We start from the raw sequence: 18,065 nt of genomic DNA, 5'->3' as shown, positions 1-18,065 counted from the left end.
TTGCCTGCCTCAACCCATCGTTGAGTACCGGAAATAAACCACAGAATCCCATGCCTCACAGTTTTGAAATAAGCACTTATACCGACAATATGATCTGAAGACTGATAAAGGGAATTTCCTGCAGATTAGGTTGCAGCGGTGGCAATAATAAGATCTGTTTTATCAAAGAAACAGACAAACTACAGATAAATTGTTGGGATCATGTGGCAAATATGGTGATTTTCATCAAATCCGGTAAAATATAATTTTATCTCTTTAAAAGGGACGTCACTGTATATCTTTAAACGGTTGTACGAACAGATAGTCCCATTAGTTGAGACAACTTTGCTGTGTCACGCTAGATCACTCAAACAGCAATGTTTTGATAGCGCCACAGTGTTACACTTTTAGGTGAAATCAACATACAAATAGCTTACTTTTAGTTGACTGCAAAGACTTATATTAAGTTGGGATGTGCTAGAGAATTTTAACATTGTAAAAATTGCACACATCAGCTTTAACATACTATATTTCAACAAACTTTCCTCTATAATAGTTTCCATAGATGTCTAATGCAACACTTAATGTATTGTGTAATGAATTGTTAATTTTACAGTTATTTTTTATGTAGTGAGTTGTCCATTTTTCCCTTTAACAAAACCATGAGCATCACTCTACTGATTAAACTAGGAATTCACAATATCCACACTGTTACATCGCACAAGTTGACACCAGCATGCTCTGATTTTGGAGATAGCGCTCAGTCATGCATCAGTCAAACCGAAGGCGTATTACACATATCCACTCAGGGTTAAGTATAACTTAGAGATGGCCTGTTTTATTGGTTCATTGGTTGATTTACCAACATGTGTAAGTTTGTCTGTAACCTAACCTACTCCTCTGACCAAGGGTGTCAAATATCCTGTCAAAAGATGTTATGGTTTCTTATTCTTTCCTGTTTCCTCTCTGTGTCTTTCAGAAAGATGTCAGTTACCTGCAGCAGTGGTTGGAGGCATTCGTGGCTTCTTTTGAGAAGATCATTGATGTGCATTCAACGGAGCCTCGCCGGTGAGTCAGTCACTCGCTCGCTGACCTATCAAAATGTCACTGACACAGAGAGTTTGATCTTTTGGTGGTCAGGTCCAGATGGAACTCTGAGTATGGTGGTAGTTAGCATCCCATATTTGTTTAATTGCTCATTTAACAGTGGCTTCCATCTTATAAAATACTTTCATCTGAACAGAGAGACTTGCCAGTCTGCAGACTCTGTGCACTTGATATATACTTTATACGGTATATGTAAGGGGTAATGTACAGTCAGCCAGTTGTTATCGCACAATAAACTTCGACAGGGTGATCATGACCCCGATGTGAAGCAGGTATATGTTGTACTGTACATTATCCCGCTTATTACACAGCTACTAACTAAATATATAAATACATACAACCCTCTACGATCATGTTGGAGAAAGAATCGTCATTGTCTAGTAAATTTACGTTTTTACTCGCCAGACTTTTGACGACATGTAAGCATAATGTAACTAAAAAATATATTAAGCAAAGTGAGAGAGGGGGCCTCTTCATATATATTCACGCAATATAGTATATTGTAATTTTTTTTGTATATTTTGCTTTATGATTTTAATCACATTTTAGCTTTGTAAAAATTTACAAATTTCACATTCTATCAATTTATATGATGTCATGAAATCACATTTTTAATAATGATACAAGCTGTTGTCACTGTTTGAAATTTTGTACACATTTTTAACAAAACAATTCACAAGGTAGGAACCTAATAATGAAAAATAGGGGTCACGATTGTGAAAATTGGCTGACAATTAATTGTCAAACAAATAATTGCGATTATGATTGTCTGTTTTAGGTGTTTCACGAATATGACGATTAATTACCATACAAACTCAATATGTGTGCTTCATGCACACAACAATGTCATTTATGCAAATTTAGCTTTGGTCATATAATAAAATAAGGGTATATGATTTCCTTTTCAAGCTTCAAAAACGTATGAATGACAGTCAAATATAAAAGTATAAAATTTAAAATAATTAAAATAATATTTTTATTATCAAAATATGTCTAAATAACTCAAATATATCTCTCTTATTTGTCCGATTTACTTTTGATCCATTGGACTTTTTCAGTGTTTTGCTTTCTTTTGCTTCTTTTGTAACCCAGCCAACCTGTATAGCTATTATATTATATTATATTATATTATATTATATTATATTATATTATATTATATTATATTATATTATATTATATTATGCAATAGTAAAATATTTCTGCCTTAAATTCTTCACTTTCACACATTATTTTAAGGCTCTCTGATTAACTCACAAGCCCTTATTTTTCGTGAAGGAAGACTTTGAGATTCTGTTTCTTGCATTTTATCATCTCCACAGAAATAGAGCAGGGCATCTCCTCTGTCTCACTGCGTGTTATTAACACTGCGTGAATAAACCCACAATGACCGTGGACATTTGCCATTACATGGCCGTTAAGTGAAACTGGAGCGCTTTGCGTTCACAAAATGAATACGTTTACACCTTGTTTATATTTTCGCGGGAGTTTGGCGCAAGCCTCTGTAGATAGCGTGCACATCAGAGTGCTTGAGAAGTGGTTCATCTTCACACGCTTTCAAGAGAGCTGCTCTTGTGATGTCCGTGGTGCGGTTCCCTGAGATGCTCGGAGTTCAACTGAATGAGATGCAAGTGCTTTTTCCTGCGCGCTCATGAGACAGCATGCAGGGAAAGATGAGTCTGAATCCAGCTTCTTAATCAACTGCTTTATATTCAGTAAAAGGGCCTCGGTGCTTCGACACTACACAACTCTATCACTGGCAAGTGAAATATTAATATTTATTGCCAGTGGCTAATAACAGACGTTTTTTGGTCGCATAGTGCGAAATTTACTTGCATATGTGAGTGATTTACTAGCAATTTAGAGGGCTGACATAGACATAAATTATTGATTTGCTTTGAAATTATGTAATTTGAGAAGAAAGTAATTGCTGAACAGCTGAAATCAACCTCCTGTTTGCATCTGAGTTCTGTTAGTGTTTATTTTGTGAAAATGCCTGTCTGGCTCCTCATTATCCAGGCTATTACAAGACTACTTGCCAAATAAACTAATAAATGGACATGAAACATTGATTTGAGTTGAAAGTATTTTATTAACTTACTTGTAGAGATCGCACAGCGATCAAATAAGCAGAAGAGAAGGCTCGCAAGGACCCGAATGAATGGTCTGATACGTGGAGCTGCGGTTGTTACAGAGCAATAACAGACCACTCGATGGCACCATTGACCAATCAGAATTGAGTATTCCAGGCCGCCGTGTAATAAGTTGACATCAGAATCAGAATCAGCTTTATTGCCAAGTATGCTTACACATACAAGGAATTCGTCTTGGTGACAGGAGCTTACAGTGTACAACAATACAAAAACAGCAGCAAGACATATATAATAATAAAAAATATAAAATAGTATACACATACGTACATACACACACAGACACACACATAAATTCATACACACATACACATACATAGTGCAATCTAATACAAATCTGTTATTTGTTATGTACAGTGCAAATACAAATCTGTTATGTACAGTGCAAATGTTTTGTTTGTTTTTTCCCCAGAGGAATGAAATGGCAGAAGAGGTTGGATGTGTTGGATAAATATAAAAAAAGACTAAACTGCCCGCAGGAAGCGGAAAAATTTGGGAAGATATGGGGTGTACATGTTTTTTTTAGTGCTGGCTCAAGTAAGAGCAAGGGAGTCATTATATTGGTAAATAAACATCTACAATTCAAATGTCTCAAACAGATTAAAGATAAATTAGGAAGAGTCATTATTGTTTTAGCTGAAATGCAAGGGCAAAGGTTGATTTTGGCTAATATTTATGCGCCTAACGCTGATGATCAGGTCTTTTTTATAGATCTTGAAGGGATGTTGCAAGTTGCTGGCACCCCTCATGATATAATATTGGGAGGAGACTTTAATCTTTTGATGGATTCAGTCCTTGATCACAGTGAAGCAAAGGTGTGTATACCCCCTAGAGCAACATTGACGCTTCACAGGATGTGTAAAAATCTTCTTACGGATATTTGGAGACTTTTGAACCCATCTGGTAGGGACTATAAATTTTTTTCATCAGTCCATAAGATTTATTCTAGAATAGATTTTTTTTTTATATCCAAGTCCCTCATTTTATCTGTTGTGGATTGCTCAATTGGAAATATCTTAGTCTCAGATCACACCCTGGTGAGTTTAGAGGTGATGCCACATACGGAGAAAAAGAAATCATATAGTTGCCGCCTTAATGTGTCCCTTTTGCAAAATCCTGATTTCCAACAAATGTTAAAGACTGAAATCAATGTTTATATGGAGACCAACTGGTCCTCGGTATCCACTGTGGGCATGGCTTGGGAGGCACTTAAGGCGGTTCTTAGGAGTCGGATCATACAGTATGCCTCATTCATCAAAAAATCCAAAGCACGAGAGCTCGTGGAGTTGGAAGGAAATATTAAAAATGCCGAAGCAGAGCTGAAGCACCATTTTTCATCCGATGGCCTCAGAGAATTGACTCGATTGAAATATAGATATAATACTATTTTGTCGCGGAAGGTGGAGTTTTGGTTATTCAGGGCAAGACAGTCATGCTTTGAGTCGGGGGACAAAGCAGGAAAACTTTTGGCTAGATATATAAAGCAGAGAGAGTCTTTTTCTACCATTCCCTCAGTGAAATCTGCTAGTGGTGAAATATTTACTTCAGCCATTGATATTAATAATGCTTTTAAAGAATTCTACTTTGATCTCTATAGTTCCACGTCTTCGTCTACTGATAAAGATATTAGAAACTTTGTGGAACCATTAGATCTCCCTCAACTGACGACTGTGCAAAAAAATTCTCTTGATTCTGAGATAACCTTGGAGGAGCTTGGTGAGGTTATCAAGGCCTTACCTACAGGCAAGGCTCCAGGGCCTGACGGCTTTGCTGCTGAGTTTTTCAAATCTTATGCTACAGAACTGGCTCCACTTTTGCTAGAAGTTTATACTGAATCATTAAAGAATGGAAAGCTTCCGCCAACCATGACACAAGCCTGGATCAGTCTGATTCTTAAAAAGGACAAAGATCCAAGCAAATGTAAAAGTACCGTCCAATTTCCCTGATCCAGTTAGATGTAAAAATTGTGTCAGAAATTCTGGCTAATCGATTAAGTAAAGTTATGACATCTCTTAAACATATAGATCAGGTGAGGTTTATTCGGGGCCGTAGCTCTTCTGATAACATTAGGCGTCTCATCAATATCATGTGGTCAGTAGCGAATGAACAATCTCTGGTCGCTGCCATCTCACTTGACGCCGAAAAGGCATTTGATATGCAGGGTTGCCCTGCAGGGTTGCCCTCTTTCCCCATTATTGTTCTGTCTTGCCCTGGAACCATTAGCAACAGTGATAAGAAAGGAGGATGATTTTCCAGGGGTGGTGGCAGGAGGTATAGCGCATAAACTCTTGCTTTACACAGATTATATTTTATTATTTGTCTCTGACCCCAGTAGATCTATGCCTTGCCTCCACAGAATTATTAATTCCTTTTCTAAGTTTTCAGGATATAGAGTCAACTGGTCTAAATCCGAAGCTTTGACACTGACAGCGTACTGCCCAGACTTTCCAGTGGCCCAAACAGGGCATTAAGTATTTGGGTATTTTATTTCCAGCAAATTTGTGTGATTTAGTTAGAATTAATTTTGACCCCTTAATAAAACGGTTTTCGAGTGATGTGGGCAGGTGGGCTTCATTACATTTATCTATGATTGGGAAGGTTAATGTTATTAAAATGAATTGTATTCCAAAATTCATTTACTTACTGCAGTCTCTCCCTGTTGATGTCCCCCTCTCTTATTTCAAGCAATTTGATAGCATAGCGAAGTCCTTCATTTGGAATGGTAAGCGTCCCAAATTACATTTCAATAAGTTACAATGGCCGATTGACAAAGGTGGGCTAGGCCTACCCAAGATTATATTTTATTATTATGCATTCGGTCTCAGACATTTGACTCATTGGTCGCTTCCACCTGAGAGAGCCCCTCCCTGGTTCTGTATAGAACAGGAAGATCTTGCCCCTATTTCGCCACTGCAGAGCCTTTCTATCAAATTAATCGGAGAAGCTAAGTTACATCCCGTTATCTCGCACTTGAGCTCGGTATGCACAAAAGTGTCCAGACTGTTTAATTCTGACATTTTTTTAAATGTTGCCTCGAGCATATGGCTGAACCCCAAACTATGCATCAACAAGTCCCCTTTTTGCTGGTCAGAGTGGACTGGGAGGGGGGGTTACTACACTCGGTGACCTATATGAGAATGGAGTGTTGAGATCCTTTCAAAATTTGGTTCAACTTTTTGGGATTCCTAGATCTCAGTTCTATAAGTATTTACAGCTGCGCCACCTGCTCTGTACTGTTTTTGGGAGTGGTTTACACCCTCCTAAAGTGGCAGATACTCTGGGAGTGGTGATTACTGCTTTTGGAAAAGGTCATGAGGCATCTGTGTATTACTCCCTACTAATTCAGAGTCTGGGAGACGGAACTTCAACTTCTCTTAAGAAATAATGGGAGAAAGATCTAAATTTGGTATTGGAGGAGGGAGAGTGGGCTGGGATTCTAAAAAATATCAAATCTGCACGCAAGGGTTCGCCTCATGCAATTTAAGATTTTACATAGAGTCTATTGGACCCCCTCTAGATTGCATAGGCTTGGTCTTAAAGACACACCCACCTGCTGGCGATGACAATCAGAAGATGGAGACACAACCCATGTCTTTTGGGGATGTTTTAAGATGCAAGAATTTTGGATGAGGATTCAGAGTTTTATGTGCAAGGTTTTGGCCTCTCAAATTTTATTTTGCCCCAGACTCTGTATCTTGGGAGATAGGGCAGTCATTAATTTGGAGATTAAGCACATGAAAAACTGGGTCCTAACTAGTGTTATGATCGCCAGACAGATCACTTTGAGGAGTTGGAAGTCGGCTGGAGCGCCCCCTTTTCAGGAGTGGTGTTCAAAGATGGCCAGAGTGGCAGCTCTTGAGGAGTGGGTATCCAGAAGACTGGGGAGTCTGGATGTGTTTGTGAAGAAGTGGGGCAGATATCTGTCTTTTTTGGAGGGCTCTCGGGGAGGGACAGTGGAGATAGAGGTATAGGGATTGTTTTATATATTTTATTTTTTTAATTAATTAATTAATTAATTTTTGTTGTGTGTCTATGGTTGTGTGACCACTTGGGTGTTGTTGGGGGTCGGGTGGGGGATGGGGGGGGTGGGTAGTGGGGGTTATATATTGATTCTGTATATGTGTGTTCTGCTATTGATATTTAATGGTTGGATCAATAAAAAATGTTAATCATAAAAAAAAGACTAAACTGTGTATTGCACATTAATTATTGCTCAATGGGGCAATTTAACTGTTCATGACATGGATAGCCTGTGCTGATTGTACAGGTGTTGGAAGTGAGTTTCTCACAAGCTGCTGCCTGTCCGTCAGAAAGCTGGTAATCCACTGACTGAGAGAATAGAGAGTTGGTGTAATTTATTCTGGAGTATAGCTGGGATGATGGTGTTGAAAGCCAAACTGAAGTCCACAAAAAGGATCCTTGCATATGTCCCTGGTCTGTCCAGATGTTGCAGGATATGATGCAATCCCATGTTGACTGCATCATCCACAGACCTGTTTGCCCGATAAGCAAATTGAAGGGGATCTAGAAAGGATCCAGTGATGTTCTTCAGGTGGGCCAACACCAGTCTCTCAAATGATTTCATGACCACAGACGTCAGGGCGACAGTTCTGTAGTCATTAAGTCCTGTTATTTTTGGTTTCTTTGGGACAGGAATAATGATTGAGCATTTGAAGCAGCATGGGACTTCACACTGCTCCAGTGATCTGTTGAAGATCTGTGTGAAGATGGGGGCCAGCTGGTTAGCACAGGATCGAAGACACGCTGGTGAGACGCCATCTGGGCCTGAAGATTTCCTCATCTTTTGTTTCCGAAAGCCGCAGCTCACATCATCTTCACAGATCTTAAGTGCAGGTTGAGTAGCAGGAGGGGGGTTGCAGGAGGTGTTGGTGTTTGTGTGAAGTGAAGGTCAGAGTTGGTGTGGGGTGTGAGATTGGGCCTTTGAAATCTGCAGTAGAACACATTCAGGTCGTCAGCCAGTTGTTGGTCCACCACAGGGTTGGGGGTAGGAGTCCTGTAATTTGTGAGTTGTTTCATGCCACTCCACACTGATGTAGGGTCGTTAGCTGAAAACTTGTTTTTCAGCTATTCAGAGTATCTTCTTTTAGCCACTCTGATTTCCTTGTTCAGTGTGTTCCTGGCCTAATTGCACAAGACTTTATCCCCACCCCTGTAAGCATCCTCTTTGGCCTGACGAAGCTGCCTGAGCTCTTCTGTAAACCATGGTTTGTCGTTGTTGAACTTTAAATAAGTCCTAGTAGGAATGCACATATCCTCAAAGAAACTGATGTATGATGTAACTATCTGTGAGCTCGTCCAGGTTTGTGGCTGCAGCCACAAAATCACTCCAATCTGTGCAATCGAAGCAGGCTTGTAGTTCCCGCTCTGCTTCATTGGTCCATCTCTTTACAGTCCTTACTACTGGCTTGGTTGATTTTAATTTCTGCCTGTAGGTTGGAAGAAGATGAACCAGACAGTGATCAGAGAGTCCCAAAGCTGCTCTAGGGACAGAGCGATATGCATCCTTTATTGTTGTGTAGCAATGATCCAGTATGTTCCTGTCTCTGATGGGGCATGTAATGTGCTGTTTGTATTTGGGCAGTTCACGTGTGAGATTTGCTTTGTTAAATTCCCCAAGTATAATAATAACTGAGTCCGGGTATTGTTGTTCCGTGTCTGTGATTTAATCAGCCAGCTGTTGCAGTGCCGCTTTCAAACACGCCTTTGGCGCGATATACACACTCACCAGAATAAACGAGGAAAACTCCCGCGGTGAGTAGAAAGGCTTACAGTTACCAACTTTCACTGATGTAAAAGCATGTTCCACTGCCTCTCGTTTTCCCCGTTAACTCCACGATGCGATCCGCTCTGAACAGCTGGAAGCCCGGCAGATGTAACACGCTGTCTGGAATGGCTTCACTGAGCCAGGTTTCTGTGAAGCACAAGGCAGCAGAGGTTGAGAAATCCTTGTTTGTGCGGGTGAAGAGATGTAGTTCGAACGTTTTGTTAGGAAGAGAGTGGAGATTCGCAAGATGAATGCTCGGCAGCATTGTTCGAAAGCCCCGCCGACGGAATTTGACCAGCACACCGGCTCGTCTTCCTCGCCTGCGCCTCCAACTGAAATGTCTAGCAAAACGTCTGAATATTCAAAAACCGGGAAAAGACTGTCTGGTATAAGATGTCGAATGTTCAGCAATTCGTCTCTGGTAAAACTGACTGGAAAAAGATTACTAAACACAGGACAAACAAACAAAAACAACAAAACAATAGGAGCACTCCACACTGAGGAGGCCATTTGCGGCGCCATCATGATGTATATAGATATACAGAATAAAAACACCTGATATATGGGGCTGTGGTCTAGCCGTTAGTGTGTATTTTATTGAGTGTGGTACCCCTGTGGGAGACACGGGTCTGATTTTGTGTCCCAGCCCCATTCCCCCTCTCTTTAACCCTGTGACTTCTTATCCCTTCTCTGCAGTGGTTCTAAATTTTGTTTTTGGTCACACCACCTTTTGTAACTATAAAAACTTTTGCACTCAGCCGCCCATCACCACCACCATCATAATCTGATCTAAAAACATTGAAAACAGATTTATTTTAAAAAACACAATGAAACTTTGTCAAAATGGACTCATGAAAAATAGTCTTATACTGTAAGAGTTTGTACTTGGCCCGCACGAAAAGGTATGACTTTTATTCCCATGTAGATAAAACCATCAACAAACAGAATTTCAAATCGATACAATACAGGCATCAGATTTTAGCTAGCCTCCTATCCAACACTTTAAGAAAAGAAACATCTGTGAACAAATTTGGTTCCTCATTCTATATTTATTTATGCAATACATATTACAGATGTATGTCAAAACCTGTAATACGCTTCCATCGTCTCATTCCAAACCCCAATGTTTTCTTTCATTCCGTGGTACACAAAAGTTATTTTCTTATTAAAATCATGGTTAGGTTTAGGGTTTGACTAAAGCCACGTCCACACTTATACATTTTCGTTAAAAAACGTCCGCACTGAGACAATGTTTTTGACATCGAAAACCATGCTTTTCGGAGCTCTCCCAAGTGGATAACTTTGAAAATGCCATCTTCGCGTTGTAGTGTGGATAGGGATAATGAGGGTATCTGAAAATTATGATATATTTGTTGTCATCTGACGCAGTCATGTGATCCAGTCAACCCAGAACAATTAAGATGGTGGCCTATGTTGTAGCTGCGTTGTTGTTCCTGCAAATCACTTTGATTAACGTTGTTAAAGATAAATGTTATTTTGTACAACGTTCACATTGCATTTCTTCAAAGGCGACAGGAAGTTTACTCAGATTTGCTGTCCGGCAACGGAACACAAGGACAATTGCTTTTCAGACTATTCATGGAACGGAGATTTTTCACATGCGCAGTAAGGGGATTTAAGCATTTACATAAGTTTCAGTGTTGACGAGAAACTTTGCAAAACGTAAACACCATTTTAAAATGCATCCGGTTTTAATGTAGACATAGCCTAAGGGGTTACACTTTATTGTTAAGTTTAGGTAAGGGGTTCAACTTCTGTATATCTATATACAAAAATACATAAGACATTTTAATAATTTGCTAAAATACTAAAATAGCAATAAAAAAGTGATGCTGCATTGCAGGAGCAATGTAAAAGGAATAGTTAATCTTTTATTATTATTAATTACCCACCCTCGTATTGTTCCAAACCTATCGTTCTTTTCATCCATGGAACACAAGGATGAAGGGCGAGAGGATTGTAAGCACATAAAAGTACCATATCACTTGTGTGCTATATAACAAATCTTCTAAAGTCATATTACAGCTTTGTGTGATGAATAGACCCAAATGTAATTCTTAGTTCATTGACAATTTGAGAACATCTTTGTTTACCTAAGCAATGTTCAGCTCACTGAGCACACTTGACATTCAAGGAGAAGGCAGCGGAGGAGAATAAAATTGCGCACAAACTTATAATTGGTTCTCACATGTATTGCCAACAACAAATTTGAATAGCAGTCTAGGTATTTCATGCCCCCCCATAGAGGCCACGCCCCCTATGCCACTTTAAGAGCCACTTGTACAGTGACACATTAATCTTAATTCACCATTTTGGCTCTAGAACCCTTAAAAGTCAGTATTGTGCAGTAACCTTTTTTCTGTCTGCAGGTTGGAGGAATGGAGCGCCGATGTCCCTCTCCTCCCCAAGGAGGTACTGGTGTTCCTCAGCACCCAGCTATGGCACAGCGCACTCCACCTGTCAGGGCAGGACCAGAACAGTACTGCTCCACACCCACTGCTCCTCATCAAGTTTTTCATCATCATCTGCAGGTCAGCTCCCACTGTGCATAGAATAAACTCCTTTCTTTTTGATATTCCTGTTGATAAGCTTATCTATTTATGAGCAGCAGTTTTAATTGTATCTGCCTCTGATTGCAGGAATTTGGAGAATATTGACTCTGAAAAGACCCCTGGATTTGTGTTTGAGACAATCAAGCTCCTAAACTTCTGTTTGACCCAGGTAAGAAGTCAAAAGTCCTCATAGAGCTTTGGCCTAATGGTTTGCATCCTAGCTCATCATACAGGTTGAACTATGGTGCTCATGCTGGCAATGCAAGTTTGAGACTATCTTGCATCATTTCTCAATTTCATTTCCTTTTCTTCTTCCCATTGTTTTTTTGTTTTTGTTTTGTTTTTTTGTCATCTCTTCCTTCTTGAATCAATAAAACAAAGTGGCAAAAAAGAAGTTGGAAATTCTCAACGTGTTCTTTTGATTCTGTCATTATCTAATGCAATGGTTCTCATTGGGTTCTGTGTCAAGAGCTAAATTTAACATTGGACATCAAATGCGTATCCAACACAAAACTGTGTGTCATACAAAAGTCACAAAAATGGCCATTAACCCTTGTTGTTGTTGTGTTTTTAAAGATTTTCTGTTTCAGTGGCATGCATAAAATGGAAGGCTTTTAACTCGACAAAAGTCAAGTGTTTGGTATCATTTTAAAGAAAACTTTAAAAATGTACTGTAATAAAACCCCAAAATTAACTTTTTTCAGATTTTTCTGATTTGTTATTATATACCTCGGCATAAATAAGGTGGCTCCGAAAAACTGGTTTTGTTTTTGTCACAATCATGTCACCTGTAACTGAGTACATTTTGTGTTGATACAACAAAGCAATAAAAAGTTATAGCATTAAAAAAATGTCTCCAAGTGTCCAAAAGCCTCTCCAAAAAAATTAAACATAATAATTGTACATAAGAACTAATTACACATGCAAACAATGACTAAAGTTTTGCATAGCATGCAGACATGATTTTTGTAATAAGATTTCACAGAACGAGTTTCATTCTATGCCATTTCATTTATCATTGAGTCTGTGTCATGTACTTGGTGCCATCTACTGGTGGCCATATGTAATTACAGTGATTGATCACATGACTCTCTGCCCAAATTTGGAGGACTATCACCACTAATTAGAGCAGTCTGAACCCAATTCGATTGGTTTATCGTTCCATGACGATACAGCATTTCTGATGACATTATATTATCCAGGAAATCTAAAATGTTTGAAGCCAGATAGCTAGATGCCAGATGCTGTGTGCACATTGTGCTTCGTGTTGGTTATCTAATGATTTATGCATCCGATTACTTTGTATGTGGGCTCGTTTTAAAGATAATCACTTCCTCTAAGTAATGGTATGTGATTTTTCATGAAGTTATAAGTGAAAACGCGGCATTTAAGCAACACCTGTTCACATGAAACATGTATGTTAAAGACATATACTTAGCTATTACTCGCTATATTTTTGTTTGTGAGTAATACAAATAGGCTGGTTGTATTCTACTTTTTGAGAGCTTTCCAACAACATATGACACTTGGCTAAACTCAATCATGAGTTTGATGGTTTTACCGATTACTAAAATATGTACAGTGCAAAATTAATAATAATTGATCAAAACAGAACACTTCTGATTTGTCTGCAAATTTCCAAGCACATGTTTAGTTTTGGTCATAATGCATACTTGCATTGTAAAGTAGAGTTTCTAAACTTTAAAACTATACCTGCTGTATTTTGTGTTGGTCAAGAAGACTGTAGTTATTCATATTTACATTTTCTTTTAAATTATCAAGGCCCATCTTTGCTTAAAGGGTTAAATCATATATGGAACTTATTTATATTGCCATGAACTGCACAGGCCAAAAATATGCAAAGTTATTAGCATGACATATGCTGATCAGTACATTTGACAATTTTGTAAATACATAAACAACAGCAAAAGTGTGAATTACCAGTTTAACAAATGGAACAAACACTCTGCTAAATATTGGATTAGTATGTTAGCTAGATTACCAAGTGACAGATCAATTTGGAGCAAAATGCTTTTGAGTTATCCTCCATTTTAAAAGTAGATAAGCATGTATTTATTTTGCTATCATACCTATACACAGTTATAAAGTTAGTTACGTTATTAATTGCATTTAGCATTGTTTTTTCCCCTGCTGCCAAAAGGAAAACAGATCTTCAATTAATTTTTGAGTTGCGACCCACCAGAACCACTGATACCGCTTTTGACCTTCACATTATTCAAAATAATTATTTTGTTTCTCCTCATGATAATAAGCCAAAAAATAGAAAGGTTTGTGTATTCACAAGACTCATTCAAGCGTGTGTATTTGTGTGTGTTACAGCTGAAGAAACAGCCAGATGATCAGAGCACTTTACAGTCAGTGGTACAACACGGCCTGCTGTTGTGCGAAAATCTTTTTGACCCTTATCAGACATGGAGGAGATGCCAAGCTGGGTAAGTGTGTATTGGTGTGTGTATGTCTGTTGGTTGGGCTGGGTGTTAAACCACAATAGGAATGCGTTGGAGCCACTGAGAGGCAAGCTCTGTTTCAGCTCCACTTTAACAGTTAATAACACACCCAGTCCTCACCTCTCAGTTCTGAAGCCTTCTTATACTCAACTGTCTGAATTACACACATCATAATGACCCCCATACCCTACCCATTCACTAAGATCATGTAGTTCATGTACTTGCCAGTATATGTATTACAAAATGGATTGTTCTGGCTTCAAAATCTGATTGGATAAGCCACATTCAAATACGCTGTATAATAACCACAATCTGTGTATCATTCGTTCATTTCATATTCAATTAGGTATTAAAAATCGGAAAAACAAAAAATGACTTATTTCATTATTAGTTTACAAAACCAATATTAAAAAACAAATAATGACTTGTTTTTCGTCATTTCAATTTAATTCTCAAGTTTAAAATAGGAAATTGGAAAAATAGCCACGGGACACTGTGCGTTTTGATTATTTAATTTCACTAATGTATGGCTTGAATATTTGATTCGCACATATGGGTGGACCTGAAACGCCCCTTTCTTCTGATTAGTCAACCTGCACCATCATCTTCCTCAATGCTGTGAGACAGAATAAAAGTTCTCTGCTGTTTAATTGTTCAGATGAATTTGTCTCAGTTAATATTAAATTCTTTACCATTTATTCTCCAAAACTCGCCATGTTTATTGCAGCTAAGCTATCTCTCTCATCAAACAGCTAGACACAGTGCCTACACACAACTGTAAAATGTTCATTGAATGCAGACAGGGTTTCGTCTTCATGCGATTTAGCATTAGGACAATCATTGCTACATGAAGCAATTGATAAGAGCGACACACATACACACACATATTATTAAGATGTATTTTCACAGTTATCCTTCTTTGTGCCACACAACTTGATTTATTAATTTATAAGTGGTACCATGCAGTACAGCTGATCAGTTGGGCACTGGTGGTCCACACTGCACTGGAGAATCGGCTGCAGTTGGGTATGGCATTCACAGTTAGGGTGACCCCTTTAAAACTGGGGACAGTCCCGAAGTCATGTACCGCATCAGGGTGGACTTACAGTCGGGACATTAGTCTAAGGCAGCTATAGTTTGATTGCTTTAAATAAGCATTTTAAATTGACATCAGTGTTTCGTGCATTTTTGAAATGAGAAATCATCAAAGAGTATTGAAAGAATTGGTTTATTTTCATTTTTACATATTGCATTGCAATGAACAAAGCAAGATGCGGTTCAGGGAATATACAGATTTAACTTAGGGTGCATCGAAGACAGATGAGCATTCATGCCAGTGAATTATAACAGCTACAACAGTAAATAGCAAATGATAAACAATAATAATAATAATAACAAATAAATTGGAAGATATTGTTACATTTTTTATATTTCATATAAGACAATAAGTATTTACATGGCAGCGAAGAGTGCTAATTTCAAACTCAGATTATTCCGACATCCATGTTTGTGAATGGGAACATGGGTAGTCTTTACCTACTGGGTCGTATATGCAGTATTTTTGTGTGCCTTTTATTATCAGACAAATGTGAAGGCTATGTGTAAATGCTGATTTTAAATTCACTGGCCAAGCTTTTGAGAGATGAGCATTCATGAACTCCCTTTAGCATAATTAGACTGATTTACGACAGTTGAGATTATTACAGTAAATCCAATAATATGAGTACAGTATTAGGTTATTTTAGGATAAACATCATAAAAAATCCTGAAGGTTGTAGTAACTTCCCAGTGGATAGACTGACTAGCTCACCTGTAGTACGTCTATCTACTGGGAACTTACTACAACCTTTGGAATGTGAAAATAAAATTTTGGTGAATTTTAGTTCATTCATTTTTTAAATAATCTAATACTACTCATATTATTGGACGTACTGTAAAAATCTCACCTGTAGTAAGCCAGTAATTAATTAATATATATAATAAATAATTATAAAAAGTATATTATTTTTTATTTAATATAATATTTATTATTACTTATTATATTTATTATATATGTAAACTATTAATTATTATTATTATTATTATTATTATTATATGTGTGATTATTTTTTAACAATAGTGCAAGTACCTAAAACCCCCTTAATCACAGTAAAATTACTGTAGCGTACCATCTCTAGCTTATTGCTTCATTAAATTCTTTATAAGCATGACTAAATATATCAAGTGTTAACATGAAGAGCTTTGTGTGTGTTTTTCAGGGAGGAGGTCAGTATGCTGGAGAGAAGCAAGTATAAATTCTCCCCTCTTGCTCTGCCAGAGGAGCTTCCTGTGCTCTTCCATGGTACGTCACTCACTCCTTCCTCCGTGGACCAACTTCCACACCCATTTGTGTTTAATAGGCAAACTATAGTGTGTCCCAGTGGCCTGGGACTAATTCCACATCCACACTTATACGTTTTCAATTGAAAACTCGCTGTCCACACACAGTATTTTCAAAACAATTTTCACCCACCCACAAACGCACAACAGTGATCACTGGTTTACAATAGGCATGGACAAGTCATCCAAAATGTTTGTGTTGATGTCATTGTCAGTGGAGGAAAACGCTGTTCCATTGTGGATGAGAGGCGTAAATGTAGCAAAATCTGTAAATGTATTAGTGTGGACGTGGCCTCAAGGGTCAAGGCCTCTCAAAGTTCTTCACAAAGTTTACAGGATTTATAGTACAGGAAAAGTGCTGGAATACCCCATCTCTTTCATCTGGAGTATGTACAAGGATTTCAAGAACTGCACAGTGTTTATAACGCAAACATTTGTAAAGGTACCTTTTCATGTGAGCTTTGTTAGATTTTCCCATGTGATATGTCTGAACTCCACAGCAAGTGTGGCAAAAGGAAGAGTGTTGATGAAATGGATGTGGATTAAATTGTTGCAAATGATGAAATTTTACATGCTGAAACAATGTTTTTGCTTTTCTGAATCTATTTGAATCATGCAGTGTCTTTTTATGAGAGGCAATCACTTCTCAGCACTGTTTCTTTTATCAAAGACGGTTTTGTGCCTCATAGTGATTGCACAAAAGATGCACAGAATTGAGATTCTTGTGACTGAATGACTGGTTACACCCACAGACAACCTGCAGGAGAGTGAACTAATCCCAGAATCCCTGGTGCTGAGGCTGGTGCATCTACAGGGGGCCGTGATTAGTGGATGCAAGGTAACCTAGACTCTCTGGCTTTGTTTACATACTGGTATTAACATCTTGGGAGATCCGCTGTTTACACCTGATAGTAACATGTGTTTCAAATGTGTTTCCTATGACCACTTGTGTTCAGATTTCGAGGGCAGAGTCTCTGATTTTGAGACGACATACAGTACATCAGTCACTATGTCAGCTTGTCAAATGTGGATAAAGCTTTAATACTTTTCAAGCGGAATGCTCATTGTTATTTTAGTCGAGCTCCTATTAAAAGTGAACTTTGGATGTGCTTGCTTCACATGATCTGTGTCATTGCATGTTAATTGTCAGGCAAACTGGAAAAGTTATTTTCAAATGTTTAGATTGGACTGTTATTTTTGTTTAACCTGTCCAACGTTTTTGCAATTTTCACACTCAAATTTAAAATCTCACCATTCACACATACTGTGGACTAATTGCTCATTTTAGAACCCTCTCATTTTAGAACCTCTAATGCATTTTATCCCTCACTGATGTGCTCGTCTATACACATTCAGTCTGATTTTCAGTTCATGTGCCACCCCCATTGTTTCAGCAAATATCTCAGCCTCTGAGTGGACTAGAAGCTCAATTTAGGTGTCATTAGAAAGTTGAGATACTCCCTTTTACAGTTATACATAACATTTCATAATTTTCGATAACATATATTTCTGATGATTTGTTTAGCATGCGTTTCCTGCTGGACCACATATTTTGTTCTGGACATCTAAAATATAACATTGGATTATTCATTAAAGCAAGCTCACAGACAAGTAAAAAAATGGCTCT

The 18,065-nt window shown here is 38.1% G+C and overlaps 1 protein-coding gene across 2 annotated transcripts in view; it reads left to right on the top strand.

Annotated features, from left to right (window-relative positions):
• Nucleotides 1–18,065, top strand: part of LOC127454336 (neurobeachin-like protein 2) — a 108,613-nt gene that overhangs the window by 18,890 nt on the left and 71,658 nt on the right. For both annotated transcript variants that reach the window (XM_051721461.1, XM_051721462.1), the window contains exons 2-7: nucleotides 959–1,047; nucleotides 11,409–11,570; nucleotides 11,679–11,760; nucleotides 13,932–14,044; nucleotides 16,318–16,400; nucleotides 17,191–17,276. In XM_051721461.1, the coding sequence (XP_051577421.1) occupies nucleotides 959–1,047; nucleotides 11,409–11,570; nucleotides 11,679–11,760; nucleotides 13,932–14,044; nucleotides 16,318–16,400; nucleotides 17,191–17,276 (615 nt within the window). The remainder of the gene's footprint in view (nucleotides 1–958; nucleotides 1,048–11,408; nucleotides 11,571–11,678; nucleotides 11,761–13,931; nucleotides 14,045–16,317; nucleotides 16,401–17,190; nucleotides 17,277–18,065) is intronic.

The sequence above is a fragment of the Myxocyprinus asiaticus genome, chromosome 16, assembly GCF_019703515.2.
Source record: "Myxocyprinus asiaticus isolate MX2 ecotype Aquarium Trade chromosome 16, UBuf_Myxa_2, whole genome shotgun sequence".
Taxonomy (NCBI): domain Eukaryota; kingdom Metazoa; phylum Chordata; class Actinopteri; order Cypriniformes; family Catostomidae; genus Myxocyprinus; species Myxocyprinus asiaticus.
Note: the sequence above shows the minus strand (reverse complement) of the source record. Positions and strands in the feature narration are given on the sequence as shown.